Below are 27373 nucleotides of genomic sequence, written 5' to 3'. Positions count from 1 at the left end.
GGGTAGACTAGGAGGGGGATATCGACTAGATTGTAAAAAGAGATTAAACAATAGTAATTTTAAAAAGACTATGTTATGTGCATAATAAAACCACAATACATATTTACTGAATACCTTTCTACTTGATTTTTAGTCAGAGCAAAACAAAAACAATAAAGACAATGGAGAAAAAAAGATTACTCCCTATTCCATTATTTAAAAAAAATACTACTCTCAGTTCTTTTTCTGTGTATGTTGTGTGTATATGTAGGCATGTATGTATACATATATATATATGTATATGTATGTATGTACTTTGTGCATCTTTATTATTTATATTATTAATGAACTATGCAAAACTTATAATTTTGAACTTTAGATAGCAAGTGAAATTTGTATGCTATATACAGAAGCATCTCTACATTTTTCTTTTAATATTTTTCCAATCTGAAGTTCCATTTTGAATTCTATCTTATGCTACTTTTGTCATCCTTAAATTAAATCTAAAATATTTATGGAGTCTTTTCATAATGATGCACCATGAAATACTGTATTTCGTCTAAAATAACAAGAAAGTTTTCCTGGAAATATGTACTACACAATTATCCATTTATATTGTACATGGGTAATAGTAATAACAACTTGCCAAAGACTGAAATATAGGCACTATTTATCAAAACAGACACAAGATTTTTATCTATTATAGTTTGAAAGCCAGAATATAATTTAGTACACATAGACAAATCTATAATTGAATCACAATAAAGAAAACCAAAGATACTACATCTTGATACTTCATGATGAACACATAAAATTTTAGTATATCTATCAAAGAAAAATGTTTTTATATTTGTTTCCTATCACTAGACAGGATATAGTTAAACAGATTTTATTTTATGTAACTATATGACTCCCACAAAATACTAAAACAAAATAATTAAACATATGGAAATACATAGGAAAATAAAAGAAGCATATAGGAAATTATTAATTTAAGATCTTCTAAATAAGTCTTCTATTAATGAACAGTAAACACTAAACTATAGGCTCAGTCACTCAAATAATTTAATCCCTGAGTCTACTCTGTATTCATGATATAAGATAGAAATGTAATAGCTTGTTTATGGAACACGAAGTTCTCTAGATATTTTATGTTACAATCAAAGGTCTAATAATGACAGTAGCTTTCAGCAATTATTAATCAATAAAACTGATTAATGTCTTAGGATACTACTTGTATAAAATCTCCAAACAATTATATATGTGTACACACACACACACACACACACACACACACACACACACACAGAGACACACACACACATGCCAAAAGTCAAAATTATTGATTAAAAGTCTAATAAAGTGAAGTAATAGGTATAACAAACAAGTTAAAGCAGTGTCAGGGGAAAGATCAATGAATAAATTACACATTGGTACATTTGGTACATGATTTTCATTGGGATGATTAGTCTAGATGCAAATATGCTGTACCAAAAAAAATAAAACCCTAGAAAAGTTGTAAGAACAGTTAAAATACACTAAATATGCCCCTCCCCTCATGTTGGCCAAAAGTAATGGATACTTATAATTTTCAAAATTAGTCTACTAGTTATTTTTTTCTTTAGGAGAAACTGAAATAAATTGAAACAATACTGAATTACTTAAGTTGCTAAGCTGTCCCCTCCTCCAAAATAGAAATAGAAAAACTCTATAAAACTTTGAGCAAGAGTTTTTAAAAATCTGTTAAACTACTACATTAGTTGCATGGTATTTTTAGAAACAGAAACCTTCACTATACTTTAAGTGTGCCTCAGATATGTTGCTACATTAGAAAAATGGGGTAACTGTTCTTTCAGAACTCTGAAGAGAGATTCTGCACTGGCATCAGGGGATACGATTTAAAAACAAATGGCTCAGGTATCAAGACTTTTGTTAGAGATGGATGAGAACACCAATTGCTCTGTCTCACCTCTTCATTAATATACCAGTATAGGGATGCATCCTTAAGGACAAACCAGTACTTCTTCCATTTCTGCGAAAAATAGCTCTTTGCATCTTTCTTTTTCCAAAGCCATCCCTCACAGTCACCACGGCCAAGATCCTTGCAAGAAATTCTTCTTTTGCTCTTGCCTGCTATAGCTCCTAAAGAGAGTGAGTGGTAATATGTCATAAATTTTGGAAAACACATAAAAATAAAAAATTAATCTGCAGATCCTAAAAGAAAGTCAGTTACTTATTATTTATGAAACTATCATTTCCAACTATGTAATCCGCATCTCAAGTTTGAGACCATCTGTTATCAAAGATAGCATGGTAAATGATCTAAAACCACATTGGTTTCAAGACGATGAGACGATTAATGAAATGTGCTGTGGATTATCGCTGTACAAAAGAAGCAGTTTTAAAGGTTCATTTTCTTTTATTACCTTTGTTTTTCTTCTTTGATTTGTGCTGAAGAGAGGACTGCTGAAATGTCTGAAATTAAAGACAGGGAAGGTTAATAAGTGCAGAGTGTGAAGCCCAGGTTAGAGAAGTAACTCTCCATTAACATTTCAAAATAAATTAATATAATCACATCACTTTACTTTTCCATCTCCCTTGAAGCCGGAGAGAGCCTATCCCTGTCCTAATTTTGTTGGCAGATTCTAGGGTAAGACACATTGTGAAACTAAATGTTCTTTCCCACAGACATACACACACAACTGTTCCCTTGAGAGACTTATTTTGCTTTCTAATACAACATCTCGTCTGATTCTCACACAATTTGATGAAATAGGAGGCAAATGTTTCTTTTTTGTTTCTGTCTCCCATAAGTATCTAAGTATATAGACACTTGGATCAATATTATAATGTCACACCTACTTATGCCAGTATTACTAATCTTCATGTCAACAGTATCAGCACCACAGTTTATCTCTTCTTTTGAACATATGCACCTTCCTATTCCTTAATTACCAACCCCTACAACTATGTTTGGTATCTTGAACATGTTCCATCTATTGCTGCTAGTATTTGTGGATTATAAAGCCTAATACCACTGTCTTATCAATGAAAAAAGTGTTATGTCATCTAAATCATCGACCATACTTGTATTTCTGTCCTACCTAGTATTCGTGAGATATCATTACAAATATTCCTTTGCATTATTCTCTATATCTCTCTATATTTAACAGTTTACTATGTCTTGAGAAAAAGCCACAGCTGTAGTGACTCACCTAACTTTTCTAATGACTATAAATCACTGGTTCTACTCAGATAACATATTTATATATATTGTTCATTGGTATAAGATTAATTATGATTAGCTAATCAAGAGAGATTCGAGGTTGCATGTGAGTTTTAAAGTCACAGACAATTCTTTGAAGTAAAACTTCTTTGAAGTAACAGATTTTTAGTTTTCTACACAAATATATAATGGTTAAATGGATTTTCTTTATATAAAATTTTCTAATTTAGTTGTAGAATAAATTCATATCACTATTTAATGTATTTCCTCCTAAAATAGTATATTTATATAAGACTTTTTGTTCTTGTATGAGTTATAAACATCTAGTATATATAAAGATAACAGTCAGAGTAATCTTTTGACATAGTGTAATCTAGAAATAACAATCACCCAAGTTTCAAAGTACCAAAAATATCTCTTTGTTATATTCATATGTATAAACACACATATAAATGTGTATATACCTCTATATTATATACACATATGTATGTATATATGTGTGTGTTATAGAAATCATGGCTATAAAATTCACAATTAGTTTTTGAGAGCATAAGAGACAAAATTTATTATGCTATATGGGCAATTCTGGCTAGTGTTTAGGTATACTCAATTTACACATAATTATTTTACATATATTGTTTGCCATGAAATTACTGATGCAGCTTCTTCCTTTTGTGTTCCCCGAAGTAACCATTATAGTTTTATAGTTCATTACTTTGGAGCATGACAAAATTGGGAGATGTCTTTTTTTTCAGAAGCTATTTACATTAATAAACAGCCTATAAGAATTGGGTTATTTAGTGTGTTATATATTTTACATTCACTTGTTTAGTTTATTACAAAGCTAAAGCTCAGACATAGAGTTCTATCACTGGTCCCAGGTGGAGACATGACACTCCAATCTCTTCCAAAGTTTACACTATTGCAGCCCCGTCCCTTTCCCATACCCCGTGCAGTTTATCTATAGATTTTTACTCCTAAGCATGCCCATTTGTCTGACATACAATTTCAAGCTAACATTTCTTTTTCCCTCTATCACTTATTCAGATACTAACTAAAATTCCAACCATGTCCATCCTAATACTGGACATCTTTATTTACCCTGGAGACCCCCATCTCCTCCATGTAGTTTTGTGCAGACTTCTTTTCCTGAAGCTGCCTATTTTGCCTTTCTCTGTTTTAGTGATCTTCAACCTTCATTCTGAGTCATGTTTAGACATTGTCTGAGACTTTCCAGAAGTCTCATGGCAAATGAGAACAAAATAATATTTTTATTATCTTTAGTATCAATCTTAAATCCTGTAGTCAAATTTTTCCCAGCCCCAGTTTCTAAAATTAACATTTAAGAGCAACTTATTCACACAATCAAAAAGTAAGGTAATAAGTATTTAAGATAAACCTACCAGAGGTAAAGCCTAGTAAAACCAGTTCCTTTTTGTCTCAAATTCAAATTATATGTAAATCCTTGCATTTTAGTGAGCTTCAGAAAACAGTCACAGAACTATTTGTTCTTATGAAGAACAAGTCACAAACACATTTATATACATTTTAAATAGGCCTGCCAATCATAACAGTTACTAGATTACAATGAATTAGGAAAGGAACTACAAGAATAAAATGTCCACAGATTTCTTTCTTAGCTAATTTCAGAAGTTCCAGGGGCAGAGTATTGTTTTTGACCTCACTCCTATATTAGAGACAATTTTGTTTATAAAAAGACTAGTCAGCTACAGCTGTCTCTACAGTCTACTGAAGTAGTAAAGAATATTTTTATAGTTATATAAATCATGGTATATTGTTTGTTTATCTCAAATGATTCAACAGAAACCAAAGGCTTAATATGAGTCCCAAAACTTTCCTATCACATGGAAAATACCCCATATAGTTCAATAGATTTCAAATTTGCTTCTAAAAAACCTTCCATATCAGCAAAGCCTGGCCAACAAATGGGCTTGTCCCTTGAAGACAACTAGTAACTAGTCATACCTTATAGCTTGAATAAATTAAGCCAGTTGCCTCCTAGGACTGATAGATTCTGATGATAAGGAATAAAATAGATATGTCTCTGCTTAACGAAAGAAAAAGGAAGCCAAAGTAGACCTAACCATGCCTTCACTAAAGCCTCTGACTGCAGAAAGATCAGAGTGATGTTTCTTCACCTCTAATGCCTCTAAGAGCTCTTTCTTTCACAGTGGTCACTACTTAAGTGTTTCTTAATTATAACAGCCTTTGGGGCTGTATAGATGCCTCATGGCAAGAGTGCTTGTTATACCTATGTGGAGGGCCTGGGTTCGGTTTGTAGCACCCACATGATGGCTCATAACCATCAATAACTATAGTTCCTGGGAGTTTGACACTCTCTTCTGACTTCCACAGGTATCAAAAGTGAAGACAGTGTACATATATGCATGCAGGAAAAAAACACTCATACACATAATATCAATAAATTAAAAACTAACCAACAAATCAAGCAATAATAGCCCAAAGAGCCCAACTAAAGCACCCCCAAAGACTAAGCCAGTTATCAAATGACAACTGCCCTTCAAGGTTCAAAAGTACCCCAAATTGATCAAGAACAAAAAAAAGCAAACTGAAAAACAAAACTTAAGGTGTACCAACTGTGGAGAAACTTATCAAGTTTTTTTTTTTTTTTTAAAGAAACAGAGACAAAGTTCAAATACTTGTTTTTTCTGCTTCACAAAGTAAAGATAAAAACTAACAGACATTCCAACATAGATGGGGAAAGCCCATGAATCCTCAACCCTATACAAATAACTATAGGAAACGGAGGAGTGCTGGGAGCAGGAGAAAGTCTTCTCTAGGGAAGAGCACACCAACTGGTCATCCAGTATCAAATGGTCAGCCTTGAAGGCACAAGTAACTTTATATAGACTGAGCAGGTTATATTTAGGAACACACACACACACACACACACACACACACACACACACACACATTCACACATACAAGTAACAGCAATTAATGGAAAAAAAGATAAAAAGAGGCTATGAATTTGAAAGAGGGCAGAGGAGTATATGGGAGGGCTTTGAGGGAGGAAGGGGAAAGGAGAAAAAATGCAATTATATTATCATTTCAAAAAATATTTCTCAGAGTAAATAGACTCCAGTGGCTGCCAGCAGACATTTCAAAATATACATTTTTTTTTCCCTGCCAGAGTTGACATTATTACCAAAAGTAAGGGGTCATAACAGTACCACAACAAGAAGCCAGGTCTAGTCACATGTCCTCAACACGTCAAAATAATAGTGAAAGCCAGGAAAGGGAGATTTATTCAAAATGATCACAACTGGAAGAAAGACAGAGATTCAGAGATCTTCCCCACAGGCCTGGCTTCTATTCTCTTTTCACAGCGAATGTGAAAACATGTTTTTACAGCTTAAAAGTTCCTTTAATTTTTTTTTAAGGAATGTTGTACATATTCTGATTCTTAACAACTTTTGAATTTATCTCACTAACCAGGATGTTTCAATGGAGACGCACAGGCTGCCCATTTCAGTTGATTTCATATGGATTTGGACAACACTGATGTAATAACATTCACCACCTGTCAAATGTGTTACTCATTCCTCTATGTTCAAGTAAATGGCTATTCATTCTCTTACTTGCTCAGGTATAAAATCTTGGAGTCAAGTTTAACTCTTTTTTTTTTGTTTGTTTTTTTGAGACTGGGTTTCTCTGTGTAGCCCTGGCTGTCCTGGAACTCACTCTGTAGACCAGGCTGGCCTCGAACTCAGAAATCTGCCTGCCTTTGCCTCCCAAGTGCTGGGATTAAAGGTGTGCTCCACCACTGCCTGGCTTTTTTTTTTTAACAGCCCACAGCCAAACCATTAACAAGTTGTATAAGAAAAAATGTTTTACACACACACACACACACACACACACACACACACGTGTATAGCCTTACTACTTCTGTTATCCATGCTTCTTACATTGATTACTACAATACCTCCTTTCCATTCTAGCTGCTTCTGATTTTGATCTCTCCAAATTTTTAATAGAAGAACCAATGTGATCCTATTAAAATGTTCAGCATCTTGTAATTCCTACATGTAAAAATCTCCAGTGGCTTCTCATTGTGAATATACATTCATGTCCTTTCATAATCTTGAAGGCCTCACACGGTCTGGTCCCATAAGACTTTTACTATTTTCTGCCCTTCTTGTTAACTTTATTCCAGCCACAGTGGCTGATTCCAGGTCAAGCTAAGGCGCAGGTCTATCTCAGTCTTTACTCTGGCTACTACACTAATGTTCCTTTACCCAGACCCTATCATTGCTTACCCTAGACCTCCTTTAAGTCATCACATAGATGTTTACTTTTCAAATAAACACGAGCATTCTTTATATAAAATTGTTAATCCTTATGCAGTCAACATTCTCTGTTTTTCTTCTTTGCCTTTAACATTGACTATGCTCATATTTCTAGTTTATTGCATAGACTCCCTTCCAAATAAGAACACTAATAGGGAAGAAAATTCTGTTTTATACAGTTTTGTCCTCTGCCTATTAACATCATTAACAAAGAGACCATAATACAATCTTAATTAGTTAATTATTTTAATCTAAAAATTGTTGAGTGGTGGGTAGACAACACACAAGTTCTCTTGTGTCCAGTAATCTATGTGTGCCACATAACTCTGAAATATATGTTCTTTGGTAGACCATTTCTCTGGGGACATAAATCTTCTTTAGCATTAGTTGCACTGAGAATGTTTTAGTGAATTTAACAGATTAGATTCAAGATATGGTTGACCAAAGTACATTAAATCTGTATCAAAAGATATTTATGCAAATAATTATATGATGAATTATGAATAGATGTGTTGAATTGTAATTCTATCAAAAAAATAGAATGTGCTAAAATAAAAAGCCAGTATGAAAGTACTGTTGATCCTTTTCTTAACCATGGTGATGCATGCAGTAGGATTCTGTTTGGCTATAAAAGATCCCTTTACAGAATTTGCCTGAAAAAGACCATTTGTTTTTCATTTGCCCACAGATGTTCTCTTCAAACTCCATTCTCCCGTCTTTTGGATGAAGAAGTGGGGGGTGGTAATTTGGGTCATTCTTATCCTGAAATTTTCAGAAGCACTTATTTTAATTGTAGAAGAAAATGACAGTTCTGTATTGCATTTTGAAAGCTCAGCTACTATTAAATTCTTCTCAAGTTGCAAATTACTGCACTTATGGAAAAATTTGCAATCAAAATACTCTCTTGTTGCAATATAGCAACTTTCTTTCACTGTAATTTTCCACAAAGTTCCAAGATTTCTTCAGTGACTTAGTCAAACCAATACTATCCTTTGTCTACATAAGAAAAGAAGGTGCTTAGCAATTTGAAGTACTTGGGCTAAATGACAGCTACTTCTACTATTCAATTTTTCAAATAAATAAAATTATTTAAAGTCTTAAATATTTTAGAATGCAAAAGACTTTATTTTCTTACTAATTATTATATTTTGGCAGTAAAAGAGTATAAATATGAGTAAGTGGAGTATGAGCTAAAAACACTAATATTACATCAGAAGTCTATAAGAAGTTGCACAGAACTTAACTGGTTTGTTGCTGGCAGTGATATTCTCACTGATGTAATACATGAAGCAAAGGAGTTGGAATAGAGGGAGTAAAAGATTTGGCACTGAATTAACACTAGATGTTTCAGTTCAGCAGGATAAGGTAGCTAGCTCTTGGCTGTTCACAAATCTTACTAGAATTTTTACTTAATAAACATGCATTTATCTTGACTCAAATCTGTGCTTTGAAAACATTACCAATGAGGAGTCAGATAAGAAAAAAATGACAGTTGTGGTAAGTCTACATGCCCTTTAAAGTACTTAGATTAGGCAAAGTAAATGATTCATAATAAGAATGACCTGTTTTGTAGTTTACATAGGAAAGAATGTGATTGAATCTTATGCAATATCCTATCAAATGCAAATCTTCTTTTCACTTATTACAGTTGTAAGGTAGGAAGAAGAGGGGTGATTAATGAATACTAATAAGAATTACCCCCTTGGAAAATAGAAATCATCAATCTGTGACTATAATAATTATTTACTGAGGGATTATTCTGTGTTAGGTATCGTATTGGAAACTTTCTAAGTTATCAATTTTCATTCTTGCCAAAAACCAAACCAAAACAACAATGACAACACCAACCAACTATAAAGAGGCTATTGTTGACTATGTAGTAAGGAAGAGAAAACAGAGATACAGAAAGCATAGATTGCTTCCTCAGGATCACAAGAGTAAGGGCAATCAAATTCAACTCTATGTAAACTCTGTGCTCTTAACTACCTCACACACTACTGCCTTGAAAATAAGCATTCTATTTAAAGGAGAAGAAAACTGTCACAAATGTCAGAAAATGACACAAGACCTTCATCTATGATTGCATACTGGCACATGATACAAGATCACTGTCATGTGGAAAGAAAGGGTTTCACAAAACAGAAGTGTTATGTTAGTGGAGATAATTTAAATCAGTAACACCTATATCCAAATTTACGTTTCATCAATTTATTTAGAAAGTTACATTACTCTGTGAGTCAGAAAGGATGATTTCATGACACGAAGGGTCATGTTAACATCTCAGTTTTGTAAATGAGACAGACCTTAAGGTATGAAAGGTCCAAAAGGTCAGCCAAAGTACACAGGTATGAGACTGTAGCCATACTTGATCTCAAGCCTATTAACTGTGTTAAATGAAACCTGCAGTTTAAAAACCTCATGCCAATACAAAAACGAGGAAATCATAGATCCAAACAAGAGCCTGCATCTGTACTAGCTCTTTATGCTGGAGAAATCTCTTAAAAGTTCATTCACCATTATGCATTTTTCCCCTAGCAGCATTCCTAATTAATTGAAAAATCATTGAAATTTCTTGTTTTAATGTCTTATGATGTATTTCTTTCTCTTTTTTCTTTTCTTTCTTTCTTTCTTTCTTTCTTTCTTTCTTTCTTTCTTTCTTTCTTTTTTTTTTTTGCTTACTGAAGTACTGTTTATTAAAGCAGAAACCATTTGCTTTGGTCACTAATCAATCTCCAGCTTCTCACACAGTACCTGTTAAAAACACGAATCGAATAGTTACTGAGCACCAGAGTGTGTAGGGAACTAACTTACAATATCTCACAGATAATCTGTCAGTACATCCTGACAATGTATCTTCAAAACATACCCAGAGCTCGATTCTGCTCAGGATTTTTACTTTAGCATGTAGGCTTAAGCTACTTCTCATCTCTCACTTGAATTGACCCTATTCTATCTTATTTTCCTACTTCAAGTTTTGTCTGTGGTTCCATCAATCTAATTTCAATATACAAGCTGATGTGACACATTTAGGATCTCTATTTTTCATTAATAATGTAATGCATAGCTCCAGTGAAGTAATACTAAAGAAGGAACCAGAACACTTGACTTCTGATTCTCCAGATTGTAGTCACTGTTTCTGTTCCATGACTACTGTTACATCATTAAACTCTTCTGACTTCAGTTTTCTTATGTGAAAGCTCAGGAATTTGAATCAGTCTCTTGGAATATTTCGAAGACTATTAACTTTATTTGAATGTCATTTATAACTGAATGTAAATAGCAGATAATTAGTCTCCATATAAATTTAATTACTGATGATTTAGGATTTATATACACCTGTTTCAAAACCAAATGCTAGATGGTTCTTTAAAAACTATTTAAGCTCCTCTATATATGGAAATAACCTAACACCACCCATATTAGGTACAGCTATTTTGGGATACCTGACTGATATGTACAATTAACATGTATTTTGTACTGAAACAGAAGCTGAAAGTCTTTAAAAGGTACAAAGCAGAACGAGGGCAGCTACTATTCTTAACACTTCTGTTTGGTAGAAACCGTTGACATACAGAAATCAGAGAAATTAGGGTAGGCTTGCCCCTCCAAAATGGGGGGACACAATGTGATTTGAAACCTGGGATCAATTGACAAGGAAATAAGTTAGATATAAAAGGAAGTGCTCTTAATCTATTCTACCCAACTGTTTTTTAGTCTTACTTTACAGTGTGGTGTGAAAAAAAAACCAAAATATGCATTTCTCTCAATGAATGAGTTTCAGATGGTGATTTTTAAAACTTCCAATTTATATATGAGTTTGTTCCCTTGTTTTCTTTAAAAACATTGTTGATCTTTAAAAAAAAAACCATGAGAAATCAGTAATGAAAAGGAAATAAGTAAATATACAACTACTTGGAAATTAAACCTTAGATAAGAAAGGGGGTCTCAGGAGAACTAAACTGAATGGAAATATAAACAGCATATGCTTTGAGAGAAAATTATAGCAATGCATTCTTCTATCAGGCCAGGAGTGCTGGTATACACCTGCAGTCCTAGCACTTGGTCTATTTTCATTTTTCTATTTTGGATCTCAATTATTTGGTACATTTACATGCAACATTGTTATGTATTCTGCGTAAGTAAGCAATTTTTCAGCATGTGATGGAGGAGGAAGACGTGATTTTCATGCTTGTTTTTTCCGTTCCAATAGACAGGCATTGTTGAAAGGGTTTGTGTCCTACTGGCCTACCTCCTTCCTGGCCCACTGGTTAAAGAGAAGGCTTTCTTTCATGCCATATTATGTTTGTTCCCATTATGCTTTCTAGGTGTCACAGAGTCAACTATCAACGTAACACAAATCACCAAAGAAAAGAAAACTTTCTTAGAAGAACTGCCCCCATCAAGTTGGACTGTGGCCATGTATATAAGGTATTTTCTTAATTGATAATTGCTGTGTGAGGGCTAAATTCACTCTGAATAGTATTATCCTTAGGTAGGTAGGCCTAGACTGCAAGCCAAAGGAAGCAAGCCAGTAAGCAACATTCCTCTATTGTCTCTTCTACACTTGTTTTTTTTTTCCCTTTGACCTGCTAAGACACATCAACAGATCCCATGGGTCTTCATATACTTGTGCCCCTACTGTCCAGTGGGGTACATATGCAGTTTACACCAATACAGTATAACTTTACAGCTACTGGTGCATGTGGATGATTTACAACATCATTCTTAGACAACTATGATAAAATATGAAGTACACTGGGGATAAAGTTATTAGCCTACAACAAAATGTAATTGATAGGAATTCTAATGATAATTTATTTTTAAAAAATAATTTATTTATTTTTTCTCAAATCGTAGTTCATTCACACAGGGGTTATAAACTCAAAAAGGCAGGACATGGGGAAGGGAATGACATTGGAGTGTGGGTGTTCAGGGGGAATACAGATATCTTTCAGAACTGGGTATTGGCTGAGTGAAGGATCAGGGGACAGGTCACTATGACTCTGCCTATGATTCACTTGTCCTTATCTAAGTTGGAATTGTCTGCCAAGGCTACCTATTTACAAGGTCTATGACTACTCAGGCTGGTAAATTTCCACAAAAGCTGCCTGTTTACATTAGCTTGTAGCCATCTGTTTCAATGTTTTTTTTTTTTTTTTACAGAGACCAAAGACTTGGTGTTAGTATATATGTATGACAGGCCTATTGCTGATTTTAGGCCTATGGCTGATTTTAGGCCTTCAGTGTGTAAGCAGGGATTGCCCTGACATCTCCTCCCTTCTCTACATATAGAAGGGCTATGGCGAATCTAATCTTGCGAAGGCGGGGATAGAGGCCTGACCTCTAGTAATTGAAGGGGACCTTGTAATGGCTCCGTCCCCCTGTCTTTGAGGCATGAGGGCCATACCCATCCCGATGCCTTTTTCTTGGAGAGGGGATACTTTTGACATCAACCCCTATGCAGTCAGGCTTGTCCCTCAGGGAACCCAGAGACGTATTATTAAGTTTTATTTATATTCCCTTGCAGTGCTTAGCCTCACAGATATGGGGAAGGATCCTCTTACCCTTAAAGGGAATGGCCCAGACCCTGTTCCCTTATGGGGCTGAGGATTGATATGCCTGTTTGATACCACAGAAGGCACAGCTAATTGGCTACCAAAAAGATTACTGAAATAAATAGATATCCACACAAAGCCAGGCCCAACCATAAGTAAGATGAATAACAATTTACATCCAGGGAAGAGAAATCTCCCTGAGAATTCCCTTCTTTTTCCTTTCCAGGTAAAAATGAATCATCTGTGATGTGTGCTGTTAGAAGTTCTAATCCAGATGCTGGCCTCTGAACTTATACTACTCAGACGTTTGAAGGGCCATTGACAAGAACATCAAACAACTAGAGATTGACATTACTAATTTGAAGAAATCCCTCGTTTCGCTGTCTGAAGAGACCTCCAAAAATCGCAAAGATCCTTATTGGACTTGATTTACTCTATTACAATAGAAAAGGCTGTGTACAGCTCTTGACTGTGTACAGCTCTTAAAGAAGAATGTTGCCTTTACATAGACAAGACAGGGAGGGTTAAAGAGAGCATGAAACAGGTAGTGAAGGCCCTAAGAAAAATCAGAGAGAGAAAGAGACAGATGAATGCTGGTACAAGAATTGGTTTTCAGCCTCTCCAAGGTTGTCAACCCTATTTCCTTCCATCTTGGGACGATTATTTGGGTTCTTTTTGCTCATTTCTGGTGGTCCCTGGGCCTCAAATAGGCTGGCTAACTCTGTGAAACAACAGATAGATAATTTGGTAGCAAAACCTACACAGATATATTATCATAAGTTAGCTATGGAGGACCACAAGACTCAAGATGAGGCTGTTACTTTATACAGGGTGTTTCCAAAACCCATCTCCACCTAACCTAAAAGAGGGGACTTCCGCCCCTAGACCAAGCAGAGAGGGGCCACCCAGAACCCCCTCTGACTGGCAATCTGAATTCTAATGATAATTTATAATGGAAACGATCAGCAACTAAAACAATCAGTAACTAAAAAATTCTAATGATGTGTGAATGTAACCTTTTTCCTAAAAACAATGTAAATTAGAACCATCTACACTTGTGCTTTGCTACTTTATCATGGTTGTTTGGATGCCAGGCTTACTACAAAACAATCCCACAGAATTCAAATATTTATTAAAATGTGTTCAAATATTATTTTTATAATTTTTCAACTTGCGATTTAAAACTAGCAGAGGACTAGAGAGAGGTTTTACTGATTAAGAGCACTTATTGCTCTTGCAGAAGATCGTTTCTGTTCCCAGCACCCTCATTGGGTGGCTCATAACCACCTGTAACTTCAGTTGTAACCCCTGTGGGTCACTTTCACACATGCAGTATGCATGTATGCAAATACATACATAGAAAAGAAATCATGTTTAATAATCTGAAAGTTAACAGAAGTATGGGAGTGTATCTGATACATAAATAAATCTCATTCAGCTTTGTCTGTCAAGTTAAAAAAAAATCACCTAGTGCAGTGGTTCTCAGCCTGTGGGCCATGACCCCCTTGAGGGTGATGTCAAACAAAGCTTTCTACAGGTGCCTCATATCAGATATCCTACAAATCAGATGTTTATATAATGATTCATAACCTAGCAAAATTATAGTTATGAAGTAGGCAATGAAATAATTTTATGGTTGGGAGTCACAACACAAGGAATTGTATTAAAGGGTTGCAGCAGTAGGAAAGTTGAGAACCACTGATCTAATAGGCTAGTGATAAGCAATATCTAGTCATAAATGATAATGTTATATTTCACTTCTGCTCCTTTGAACATATGTAAAATTGAAATTACTAGTTGTTCATAAAAATCAAAGACAGGATTCTCATTTCTGGGTCAAACCCAAAGCACTAGCACATTTTATCCAGGATAGCCTATGCCCACTGCTCTGAAGAAGTGGACTACTGGCAGATCTAGTTCATAGTACTGACTGTTGAATGAGGCTTTATCAGTTCTACTATGATTTGGCTTAGTAAATATTTGGTTTTAAAATAACCAAGGCATCCACAGAAACCAGAATAAACATAAAGTGAAATATCATAATATTTAAAACAGATACTTAACCTGCTTGCATGTTGCTTGGAAATATGTCACAATTGAAGCCACTTTCTAGGTGAGTAAAGTCAAAATGGACTAAAATTAGTTGTAAACAACTGCAGGCTTGCAGATTACTTCTTTGTACTAATACTAATTGTCCTTATTTTACTTACTGTGATCAGGAAACAAAGTAGGTAAGTAAGATAGCTGCTAGGCAGCTTGAAATTCAGATAATTTAATAATTAATGTTTATATGCTGATTATAGAAAACCATAGTTTTGTCATACCTATTAGACTGTAAAATTTTCCAAGTGATGGAGGGAGGACCTGTGTGAGGGAAGGACCAGGAGGAAGGTGTGTATGATTGGGATATAAAGTAAATAAATTAATTAATGAAAAATTAAATAAAAAGAAAATGGCTTTATTTATCTTAAGCCAGGGATTTCAGACCCAACTGTGATACTTTTAACCTCTATGTAAAAAGATGAGTATCTATACCTTTTATTTCTTTAGACAAAAATAATATTGACAATACCAACATCTTAGGGTCTATTTGAAGATTCAACAATAATCTATACATTTCTGGCACAGAATCTACATAAGTAATCAGGAAATGTTAGCTATTATTTAGTTATAGAAGTGATGATGTATTCATCAGCTTCTTTAAAGATATTCTACAACACAGTCTGGAGACTACATTTACAGATAGTGAACACTACTAGAATTGTTAACTTTCTGCTAAAGTTAGGCTAGTTTTGAAGAGTTGTTATAATGCTGATGAAGAGGTGGAACACCAATGTTCAAATCTCAGTTCCTGGGACACCAATGCAGCCACAGAAACCTGCTACCTACAATGAATTTGTCCTGTCTCCAAGATATGCTGGAGTAATGGTGGTATAGAACTTGTGGGTGTGGTCAACCAACAATGGTTCAACTTGAGGCCCACTCACAAGAGGGAGCCCATGCCTGACTCTGTCTAGATGGCCAAGAACCAAGCTGGATAGCCCAACCTAGGATAGATCCAAATACAACTGGCAAAAAAGGAAAAAAAAGAGTCAATGAAATAACTTTAATGATACTCTGTTACATTCATCAATCGGTGCCTAGTCCAATCGTCATTAGAGGGGTTTCATGATAGGAGCAGATACAAAGACCTACAACCAAACACTAGGTGGAGCTCAGAGAATCCCAAGGAAGATGGCAAGAAAGGGTTGTAGGAGCCAGAAGGGTCAAAAACACTACAGGAACATGGCTCACAGAATCAACCTAGCAGGGCTCATAGGGGCTCACTGAAGTGGCAATCACAGAGTATATGTGGGTCTAATCTTGGCCCTCTCTGTCTCTCTCTGTCTCTCTGTCTCTGTCTCTCTGTCTCTATCTCTCTATCTCTCTCTGTTTCTCTCTCTCTGTCTCTCTCTCTCTCTGTCTCTTCTCTCTCTCTCTCTCTCTCTCTCTCTCTCTCTCTCTCTCTCTCTATATATATATATATATATATATATATATATATATATATGTATATATGTATATATATATGTATTTATTTTATGGTTACGTAGCTTTGTGTTCTTGTGGAACTCCTCTAACAGTAGGAATGAGGGTTGTATCTGGCTTAATGTTGGGATCCTTTACCTCCTACTGGGTTGCCTTGTCCAGCCTTCATATGAGGGTATGAGCATAGTTGTATTATTACTTGTTATGCTGTGTTGGTTGATATCCCTGGGAGGCCTGCTCATTTCTGAAAGGAAACAGAGGAGGAATGGATCTAGGGGAGAGAGGAGGTAAGGAGTGCTAGGAGGAGAGGAGGGAGGGAAACTGGTTGGGATGTAATATATGAGAGAAGAATAAATTAGAAAGACCCTGTTCCATCATGTAACTACTTTTAGATATTTGTACCTCGGCTTCCCAATCTCTAAAATGAATTTAAAACTAGTACTTTCTTTATAGGTTACTGGAGATGAACTATTACTACTTATAAAGTGATTTGTATAGTGCCCTTTTCAGGTTAATTGCTTGTTAGAAAGAAAAAAGAAAAAAGTATTAAGAACTATACACTGACCTTTAAGCTTTATAAAATATTTCCTCACAAATTTATCAGAATTGCTAAATCTACTTATTAGGAATAATATAACAGCTAAATGTTTACACTTACATCTTAAAAATTAAGATGAATTACAGAAATGTTGGGGTGTTAGGAAAGGAGTTAACAGATTTTTTTAACACCTACTCAAAATCTGTTTAAAAAACTATTTAAAATTACATTGTGAAAGCATACCAGCATGGTGCATGAATATATAATCGGATTTTACCCATTCTGGTATATATGCATATAGATACCAATAGATTAATTGAGTAATTAATTATGCAGTTATAATGAAGCAGCATGTTGTTATTTGCATATTGAACTAAGCAAAAGTTTATACTCTGATTTCTTTCTGTTTTTCTATTTCTTCTTTTTCTTTTTTTCTCTTTATTTTTTTACACTCTAGCAGATTCTTGAGCTACGTCACTAAATAATGCACTCTGGAAAGGTGGTGACAATTTGTGCTTCCATAAGATTAAAAGATGAGATTCAGGGCAATCCAATTACTCTTTATCTTTATAAAGGCTTCTTAAGACATTTAGATTTCATACATACATACATACATACATACATACATACATACATACATACATAGATACATGCACACACACCACTGGCTATCTTTCTTTGTGTGCTCTAAGGTCAGCTAACAACTGCTGCATTTTCTGACACAGAATTAACCTAATTTACCTACAAGTAAAAACAATGTTCTGAATTAGAAAAAAATGTTTAGCTGATGAGGTTGGCATAGTGGGACCTTGTAATGAGATAACCAAGCAGGGAAGAAGCAAGGACTGGATGGAACTGATGTTCTGCACTACAGCATAAAAGGTATGGTGTGAGAAAAATTCATCTCGCTGCCATTCCTGGGACTGTAATAATAGGACATGCAGAGATCTCTTTCCAAGTCAAAAATACTGAGAAAGGAGTTCACAGTCACTTACTTATTGGTGGAGTTATTCACTACAACTTATAAGGTATTACATTACTATAAAATCCTGATATAACCCTGCTATCAAATTAACGTATTTTCTCTAAATCAGAAGGCAAACATCTTTAGACCCCATAGAATCAGTACTATAGCAGAGATAGTGTTCTATGAAACTCAATATTTAATCTTCCCCTTATGTCCTATTGTATCAAAAACATCCATGTTTCACAAGAATAAGGAAAAATGAAGATGATCACTGTATCATGAAAGTGATTAAGTTACATATTGGTACTGAACTTATATTTTGAAGAAACTATAACTTAAAGAAAATTTCTTTCATTTTAAAATGAGCCTCTAGAAATGAACTGACTCAACCAGAGATCTTTCTCAACAAATAAATGCTCTTTGGAAAAGTGGCAACAATTTCTAAACCTAGGGAATGTACAATATTCTTAGCATTTTTACTTGGTTTTTATTGCCTTGTTTTGTCAATATTTCAAAAATTCCCACATTCATTTTCTATTTTCTTTTCCTAGTGTACACAAATCTTTGCATGAACAACATAATGAACACACTGTGTATATGCATATGTGTTTGACAGATCACCACTCTTCTAATGCTAAATCCAAACTTCCTACCAGCTAATCTACTTGGAATCAAAGTGGCCTCTTATTCTCCCTCCAGCTTCATCTCTAACTACCAATTCTGCTCTTGAATAGGCTGTCTGTCTCTCATCTTGAGAACTTTGTATAGGCTGTTATTTATAATTGGAACCAGACTGTATAGAAAGTTCATTGATAGATGGCTCTTCTGATTTGTGATAACAAAATCGGACCCATTAACAGGCATTAAAGAATACTGTTTTTAGGTTTCCTTCATATGTTGCTGGGAAGAATAATGATTTATCAGCTACTTAATGGATTATGATGGGACATTCTAGACTCTTGTAGAGGAAGAGACATGGGAATATGGACCTCGGGAAAAGTAAGATAGACACTGAAGCTAATGAAACTCTAATCACCATAATGAAAACCAGTTTTTCTAATCCAGTATGAGAATAGGAAAGAGAATTTAAGATATTAACTCTGAGATACAGTTCAAGTATAAAGTTCTTAACTATTTTTACATCTTATATATTTAGATGGTATACCTTTTAACAATGTGGTAGATTTGATACTTTGAGCATTAAGTTCCATTCCTCCACCTAGTAACTAAAGATCTTGTAATCTTTTTCATGTATGTGCATGTTCATGTGTGTGCACTTATGTATGAGCATGTGCATGTACATGTGTGTACATCTGTGGAAGCCAGAGGTTCACTTTGGGTGTCTTCTTTTATCATTCTCCACCTTATGTTTTAGAGGTAAGGTCACTCACTGAAATTTCAGTTTACCTATTAGGTTAGACTAGTTAGTTGTCTAGCAAGCCCAAGAGGTCTTCCTGTCTCTATGCCTCCACTGTGCTGGGTTATAGGTATGTATCACCATGCTTGACTTTCTATGTGGGTGCTAGGGATCTGAACTCTAGTTTCATGGTTGGACAATTACTTTAGTGACTGAGTCACCTTTCTAGCTTCATGTTTTTTTTTTTTTCTAAGTCTGTTTTTATTTTTATTTTTTTTTGTTATAAATGAGTATTTTTTTTTTAATTTCTTTTTTTTTTGAACATGAAATGCTTTTTTATAGCATGTTTTACAAGGGGAGGGGGTAAGAGGGTCCAGGTGGTGGAAAGGTACAAAATCTTCTTGGCCTGTGCCTTGGTACACTGCCTTGAATTATGATCTACCTGCTGTTCTTCAGAAGATATGGTACACTGCTTGAGCTTCATGTTTTTAATGGTTCTTAAGTGGAAGCTACACTTCTATTGTTAAAAACAAACTCGATTTAGCCAAGGTAGTATAAAACATGTTGATGCTTTCAGGGAATGCTGTGACTAATATGATTTTCAGCTTCCACATGGCTAGTGTTTGGTTCCTCACAATCCATCTGGCATGGATTTAATGGCCCTGCCTTTGATCTCTCAAGTAATATTCCTTCATTAGAAAGCTACTGCATGCCAATGTGATCATATGTTTTCAGCTCAAAATTCATCAATAAACTCTTGATTGTTGTAGGATTCTCAAAATGCCTGTGAAGATTACCATTTACTTTTTCATGAAAGTACCACTACTCACTTTGTTACTCTTGGCTCAGCCGCTGCCCATGATGAAGGTTTTTCTTAGTCTCCTTGAAGGGTAAGGGTACTTTTCCTGTTGCTTCTATACTTTTTGCATCCTCCCATATATAACTTAAATTACATTGGGAATCTCAGCATACAATGCTGTGCTTTTGCATATGAATTTGTCTGTGTGTGTATGCATATGTACATGTGAAAGCCAAAGGCTGACTGGGTATTTTCTTCTACCACTCTCCATCCACCTTAATTGAAAACAGTCAATCATTTATTCAATCATTTATTCAATGTGCATGGTGTTTTGTGGAACTTATGTTTATGTGCCATGTATGTGCCTGGTGCCTGCAGAGGCAAGGAGAGAGAATTGAAACCCCTGGAACTGGACTTGCAGAAGGCTCTCAGCCTCCATGTGGGTACTAGGAATTTATGCCTCATTCTATGGAAGAACAGTCAGTGCTCTTGAACACAGAGATATCTTTTTAGCCCCTTCACCTTACTTTTACGAGAAGTAAAAGTCACCCAGTAAACGTGGAAGCAACTGATTCAGTTGGGTTACCTAACCAGTGAGTTCTGTATTCTCTTGTGTCTTCTTCCCCAGCATTAGGAATAAGGCAAGCACCCCTGTACCTAACTTCTACCTATGTGCTTGGAATGTAAACTTGGTCCTCACACTTGTGCAGCAAACATGTTTCCAACTGGATCATGTCCCCAGTCCTGATGTTGTTCTTTGTCTTCTCGGTTTTATTAGCACATAGTGGATGCTCCTTTTAAGGAAGAGTCATGAAAGACTAAACGTTCTATTTCTAATGTTGATTTCTAAAGCGGCCCAAGCATTGTGTATTAACATATAAATGAGTAATTACCTAATTACTGTTCTCTGCTAATATTGTTCCTATTAAGTTATTTCAATAAAATGGAGGTTCCTATGAAATATGAGTATTTTGATCATGAGCTGTAAAACAAATCAATCTTCAATAATTTTATTTCAGTTTATAATTTCTAATGCTGGAATCTTTTATAATAATCTGGATTTTATGAACTAAAGTAATTTGCCTTCCAAGAAAGTAAATTAAAGACATTCTGAGTTTACTTACATGGTACAGTGTGGTTTCTGGCACTGGTGTGCCCATGATGTCTTGTCTCAGTGCATCCATTTGCAAACTAGGCAGCAGTGAGTAGTGAGTTGGGCTATTACTCTTATCACCCTTCTTTTTTGACTTCTTCCCTGTGTCTTTTTTGCTGTTTCTCTGAAACATGTATTCTTCTTGAGCAATTTTTTCATTGCTCATGTATCGAAGTAGAGAGTTTTCTACATTAAAAAGAGAAATATACTGGTATAAATATGCAAATATTTGAAATGTACCATTCTTTCCAAATTGTGCTGTAAGATTTCCTTTCAGTACTTTAACTTACAAAATATGTAGTAACAATACAGTAGGACTTAATTATTTGGAACAAGAGAGTAAGACATATTTTGGGTTATTTCTTCTGGTTTTCACTCTGAAGATTTAACATCAAAATCACCTGTAGAACTTAAATTTGAATGGATGGACCTTACAGTTTGTAGCAAGTTTCTCAGGAAGATTCTCCTAAACGCTGATGACAAATCATAGACTCCAACATTTTAGGTAACATTCTTGGAGAAGTTGAAGCCCACGTTATGAACTTAGTTCATAGCTTCTTTCCTTAAATTAGTAGTCAGCTCTTAGTAGTTAATATACAAATTTCCCCCAGGATGTCACTATTATAAGAAGTCCCAAAGAATAACTTAGAGATGGCATATGATAAACATTTTTATTTTTCTTGATTTACTCAATTAAACTATAATAAGATTAGATACTAAACTTAGAAATGAAATTAATATATACATGTAAAGGAAACTGAAAGTGTTCTTGAACTTTTCAACATTTTGGAAATGCTCACTTCACGAAACACATGTTAAGGAGACTAATAAAGCAGATATTTATGCTTGCTTGCCTATGTGATCTGTGGATGTTTTACAGTTCACTGGATAGAAATGATAAGTAAACGGGTCAACCATACCATAAAGGAAGCTTAGTGTACAGGAACAATTTTGGTTTTGTTAACCATCTACAATTTATGACTCTCTCCTGAAAGTAGAAGTAGCAGCATCAACAGCTGAGCCCACGATAGCCACACTTGGTTAAAGTCTACTAAGCCATGAAGGTTTCACTTACTTTAGGTAGATACTTCAAAAATAGCCCAGTCCCATGTAAGAGAATAACACTGAACAGCAAGCAGAATAAGGAAAATACAAAGCACCCTTCCCCTCCATTTCCATATAGTTGTTAAGAGTTACTGGTCCAGTTTCCATGATACATTTGCTTTACACCCATGTGCTTCAATGCTCATTATGATATTTCATCGTATGAAGTTTCACAAGGAGTAAGTTTCACTGCTAATTGGGATTGATAACAAAACTGTTTTTATCTACTGAACTGAAATGAATTCTTTTATGCAGTTTCACACTTCTGACCTTGTTTTCAAAATATTAACTTTCAATTTACAAACATATATTCATCTCTCTCTGTGTAATTATTTGTCCAGAATCTCTTAGAAGGCATTCATATAAGATACCTATTACTAAAGGGTCAAGAGTCAGCTGTTGAACTGACTTCATTTATTTGTAGTGTCAGTTAATGATGGAGTAACTTTCTGCTGAAGCCATAATAATCTATTTAAAGAACATTTATATTTGTTTATTCTTCAAATAACCCATCCTACACTGAAGTTCTAGAATACTTACCTCTTCTACTATCTCTCTTCATCTTATTTGGATCTTCATAGTCCCCCACCCAATTATATTCGACTGGCATAGATATAGGTCGTAGCTTGCCTAAACACAGAGAACAAAGTTCACATCACATTGTTTTTCTTCCCCAGGTAGGCTTATATTTAAACTGATTTTAGCTACAGTATGCAAAACACACTCTCATATGCAACGTTATGGTTGGCATGTGTGGATGAAGAAAATGTGTGTTTTGAGCCAGAAGGTGAAACTGCCTCTGAGAACTGTCTAGATAATACTAGTTTAAGGTACTCATTATAGATAATAAGAATAGCCCATGTTTACTCTCATTGGAGTCCTGGATAGAAATGTATATAATATTTTACAAAAATAATCAGTTTTCATATTTTTCATTTTATTAACTGATTTCAGTCTTATTCCCTAATGTGATGAATCTATCTCTTGCTAATCCCTTCTAAGGTAGCAGGCCCTTGTATTTCACCTTGTTATCAGGATATTAACCTACTGTTTCATGGTATATTATCACAAACAAACTTAATATTTTTCTGATTGATACCATCATGCATTTGAATACTATCATGCTGCAGCAATGTGGGGATTCTGTTTCATGGCCTTAAATCTAGTTGTGCATAGTTTTTGATATAATAAGCATGTCTGGTTTACAGAATCAAGTATTCTCTCTGTCTAATATCCTTCTGACTATTTATTCTCACTAAACATCACTTTGATTTAGTGAGCAGCAGCCATAGCAAAGAATTAAAGTATAACACTCTGGTAAAGAAGTAATCAATTATTTTGTTCACCTTAAATTTTTTGAAGTACAGAATAGCCAATGAAAACCAAATAATCCAAGTTTCAAAAATATACAACATCTGACAAGAGGTAGTATTTTAACAAGTTCTGAATTAATGAAAACTGGAAATCTGAAAGGCCTAGATCATAAGAATGGCACAATAACCACAATAAAAGTACTTATAACCACTGATTGTTGGCCAGAAAACATCCTACAGTTTGATAATTATTGGATCATTAAATCCTTATGCTTATGACAATTAATGCTTTTAGTAGAAGGAAACTTTAAAGTAATGTGCCTATGGAAACATAGCTGGCAAATGTCTAATATCAGGATTCAAATCAAGGAATCTGAATACCAGTTGTGAACATTTTTCATTATATTTTTATACATGCAGATGATATTTATGAATCATATTTCCTTCTGCATTCTTAGAAGTCACCCTTTTTTCCATGTCTTTTTTAATGTATTGGTCAAAATATTACAAAATTTTGTGTGAGATTTTAATTCTACTCTTAACAAAAATATACCAAACATATACTTTCTAATTATCTGCACAGATATAATTTATTTAGTATATTTTACTAGGCTATTTTAAAGTCTGAGAATCAACTAGACTTGATAAATTATTAATGATATAACATGCTATTATTTAATGACTTCTTTCTAAGGTGTGCAACTACCTTTATAAATGGCCATTTATGACTGTAACATTCTTATGTAATTTATCTCTCCTCTTTTTTACAGCGAGAATGAATGAGATGATGTAATTCAAGGTTGGGGTAAGCATGTGAGGAAAAGTCTTTGAAATATTTCTATTCTATTGCTTTATGATTCAGTTCCCCAAACTTCTGATTTCATAAGTGCTATATTTTCAAATTACCCACAACTAATTCTTTTGGAGTTTAGTTGTAAAAATAAATTCCACTTTAGCAGGCACACCAAAATTAAAGCAGCTAACAGCACCTTTGTATACCACCAAGAAAATCTTTTGAAAAGTAAAAATCCAATAAATAAGACTTACTCATCTACTATCAAATAAACAGTCATTTGATAGTTAAAAACATGTTTGGTGGGTTTGAAAGCATTAGTTGTATGGAGCTGAGAATCTTCAGAAGACACGCAGAAACATATTACACAGGTAGCATGGAAAGACATAACTATTCATTGCATTTTGTAATAGATATGATTCAAACAGAATTGTCATTGATATAGGAACAAAATTATATATGACTTCTGCGAGTTATCATTTCTTTGTACATTGTTAACACAGAATTTCAGGAAAAGTACAGTGACTTAGAAAAATGCTTAGAAAAAAGAATTTTTTTGGGAGAAAATCAGATGTGTTGGCTGGGTTTTATAAACTTTACACAAACCTAGACATATTGGAGAGGAAAAAAGTTTGTTTGTTTGGGTTTTATTTTTCGAGACAGGGTTTCTCTGTGCAGCTCTGGCTGTCCTGTGATTCCCTTCGAAGACCGGGCTGGCCTAGAACTCACATAAATACCATCTGTCTGTCTCTGCCTATGCAGTGCTGCCACTAAAGGCATGTGCCACCACATCTGGTGCAAGAAGAGATGCGGATGCATGAGGCCAAACATTGGACTGAGTGCAGGGACCCCAATGGAGAAGTGAGGCAAGGACTGAAGGAGCTGAAGGGGTTTGCAACCTGTGAAGAATAACCTATGAAGGGGTTTGCAACCTATGAAAAACAATATGGACTAACCAGACCCCCTAAAGCTCCCTGGGACTAAACCACCAACCAAAGAATATGCATGGAGAGACCCATGGCTCCAGCCACATATGTAGCAGAGGATGGCCTTATCTGCCATCAATGGAAAGGGAGGCCCTTGGTCCTGTGGAGGCTTGATGCCCCAGTGTAGGGGAATGCTAGGGCAGTGAGGCAGGTGTTGGTGGGTGGGTGGTGGAGCACCCTTATAGAGGCAGGGGAGGGGGTTTGTGAATGGAAAATTGGGAAAGGTGATAACATTTGAAATGTAAATAAATAAAATAATCAATAAAAATAAAGTAAATAAATAAAAATAAATAAAAACCTAAAACTAAATAAACAAACAAAAGAAAAAAACAACTAGGGTTTTCCCCATGCACTGCACCACCAAAGCTCCAAATGACACCTTAGTTTTGTATTTTCATAGTTTTATTCCCCTTCCTGTCTTTCCTATCCATCCAAGTTAGTGTATCACACTGACTCACCAACTTCATTTGAAACCATTTTATATAATTTTTATTTATGTATCTCTGTGAGAGTCTGCCATGTACATACATGCGTGACTACCCATGGAGGTGGGAAGACAGCATTGAATCTCCTAGAATTTGAGATAAAGGTGTCAGTAAGCATTCTATATTGGTGCTGGAAACAGAACTCAGGTCCTCTGGAAGAGCAAAAGGTGCTCCCAATGGCTTCATTATGGAAAAAAAAAAGTCAAATTTAGCTATGGAAAATTGCTTGGTAGTCAAGTCAGAACTAAAAGTCCTATTTCCTGATTTATCTTCTAACAAGTTTCCATGGGTAGCAATCTTTTGAAACACTAGTGAGCTGTTTCCTTTCCAGTTTTATCATTCCCCCTCCTGGCTCTCCATGCCAAACTCATTAGGTTTCAGCATAATAAATAGCACCTGTGTAGTAACAGGCCTTTCATAGTTGGCAAAGGTTAAGAAAATGGCAGGGAAAATCTTCAAAAGTCTGACATACTACTTAAGGCTCACAGAAAGTTTTCTCTAGAGGCTGAAAGTTACATATATATATATATACCTGTTCTAAATATTTCAGCCAATATTTTGATTAAAATGAGTATAATAAGGAATGCTTAAGCTATAAGTTTGTTATATAAACCCATCAAACTCCTCACATACCAGACAGAAAAATTACTTTCAGATGGTTGACTGCATCTCTAGGAAAACATCCTGGGGTTATTTAAGGTAGAGAGGCAGACATTCAAAGAGGAAGTAAAACTGAATTAAATGTAAAGTTAGTAAATTTTTGAGGAGAATAAAAGTATATCTGGATCCAATAAAATAACCAAGAGTGAACACTTTAATCTTTAGCATTACATTTAAAGTTTTTGTTTTTAAGGTAAAAGGCCTTTAGAAAAATTGGCTTGTAAGTATTTCAATGGGCTGATTTTTTAAAGAATGGTTTATAATAATACATATAAACAACAAAAAGCCAATGTAAGCTGATTAGATCTATACTTTACAGTTTCTCTACTCAAAAAACAAGCACAACTGAAATATCTTTTCTAAAAATAGGTTAGATCTTGTTTGTGTTTACTGTTGCTTTATAAAATGTTCTTCTATACTTTAACTGAGGAGTGATGTAAGTGCAGGACACAGGGTTAACAGCACGTGGTCATTTTAATGCTTGATCACAAGGCTAACTTTTCAAATCAAGTTACTTTTTGATAAAAGTAATTCTACCAAGAGTATATACACCTCTCTCTCTCTCTCTCTCTCTCTCTCTCTCTCTCTCTCTCTCTCTC

At 34.8% G+C, this 27373-nt stretch overlaps 1 protein-coding gene across 1 annotated transcript in view; it reads right to left on the bottom strand.

Annotated features, from left to right (window-relative positions):
• The window catches only part of Cnksr2 (connector enhancer of kinase suppressor of Ras 2), a 185811-nt gene that overhangs the window by 47573 nt on the left and 110865 nt on the right, over positions 1-27373 (bottom strand). The window contains exons 12-15 of the mRNA XM_028772673.1: positions 23078-23167; positions 21405-21619; positions 2406-2454; positions 1949-2121 (exon numbers count right to left, since the gene is read on the bottom strand). Coding sequence (XP_028628506.1) covers positions 1949-2121; positions 2406-2454; positions 21405-21619; positions 23078-23167 — 527 coding nt within the window. The remainder of the gene's footprint in view (positions 1-1948; positions 2122-2405; positions 2455-21404; positions 21620-23077; positions 23168-27373) is intronic.

Source organism: Grammomys surdaster, unplaced genomic scaffold (assembly GCF_004785775.1).
Source record: "Grammomys surdaster isolate TR1022 unplaced genomic scaffold, NIH_TR_1.0 217, whole genome shotgun sequence".
Taxonomy (NCBI): Eukaryota; Metazoa; Chordata; class Mammalia; order Rodentia; family Muridae; genus Grammomys; species Grammomys surdaster.
Note: the sequence above shows the minus strand (reverse complement) of the source record. Positions and strands in the feature narration are given on the sequence as shown.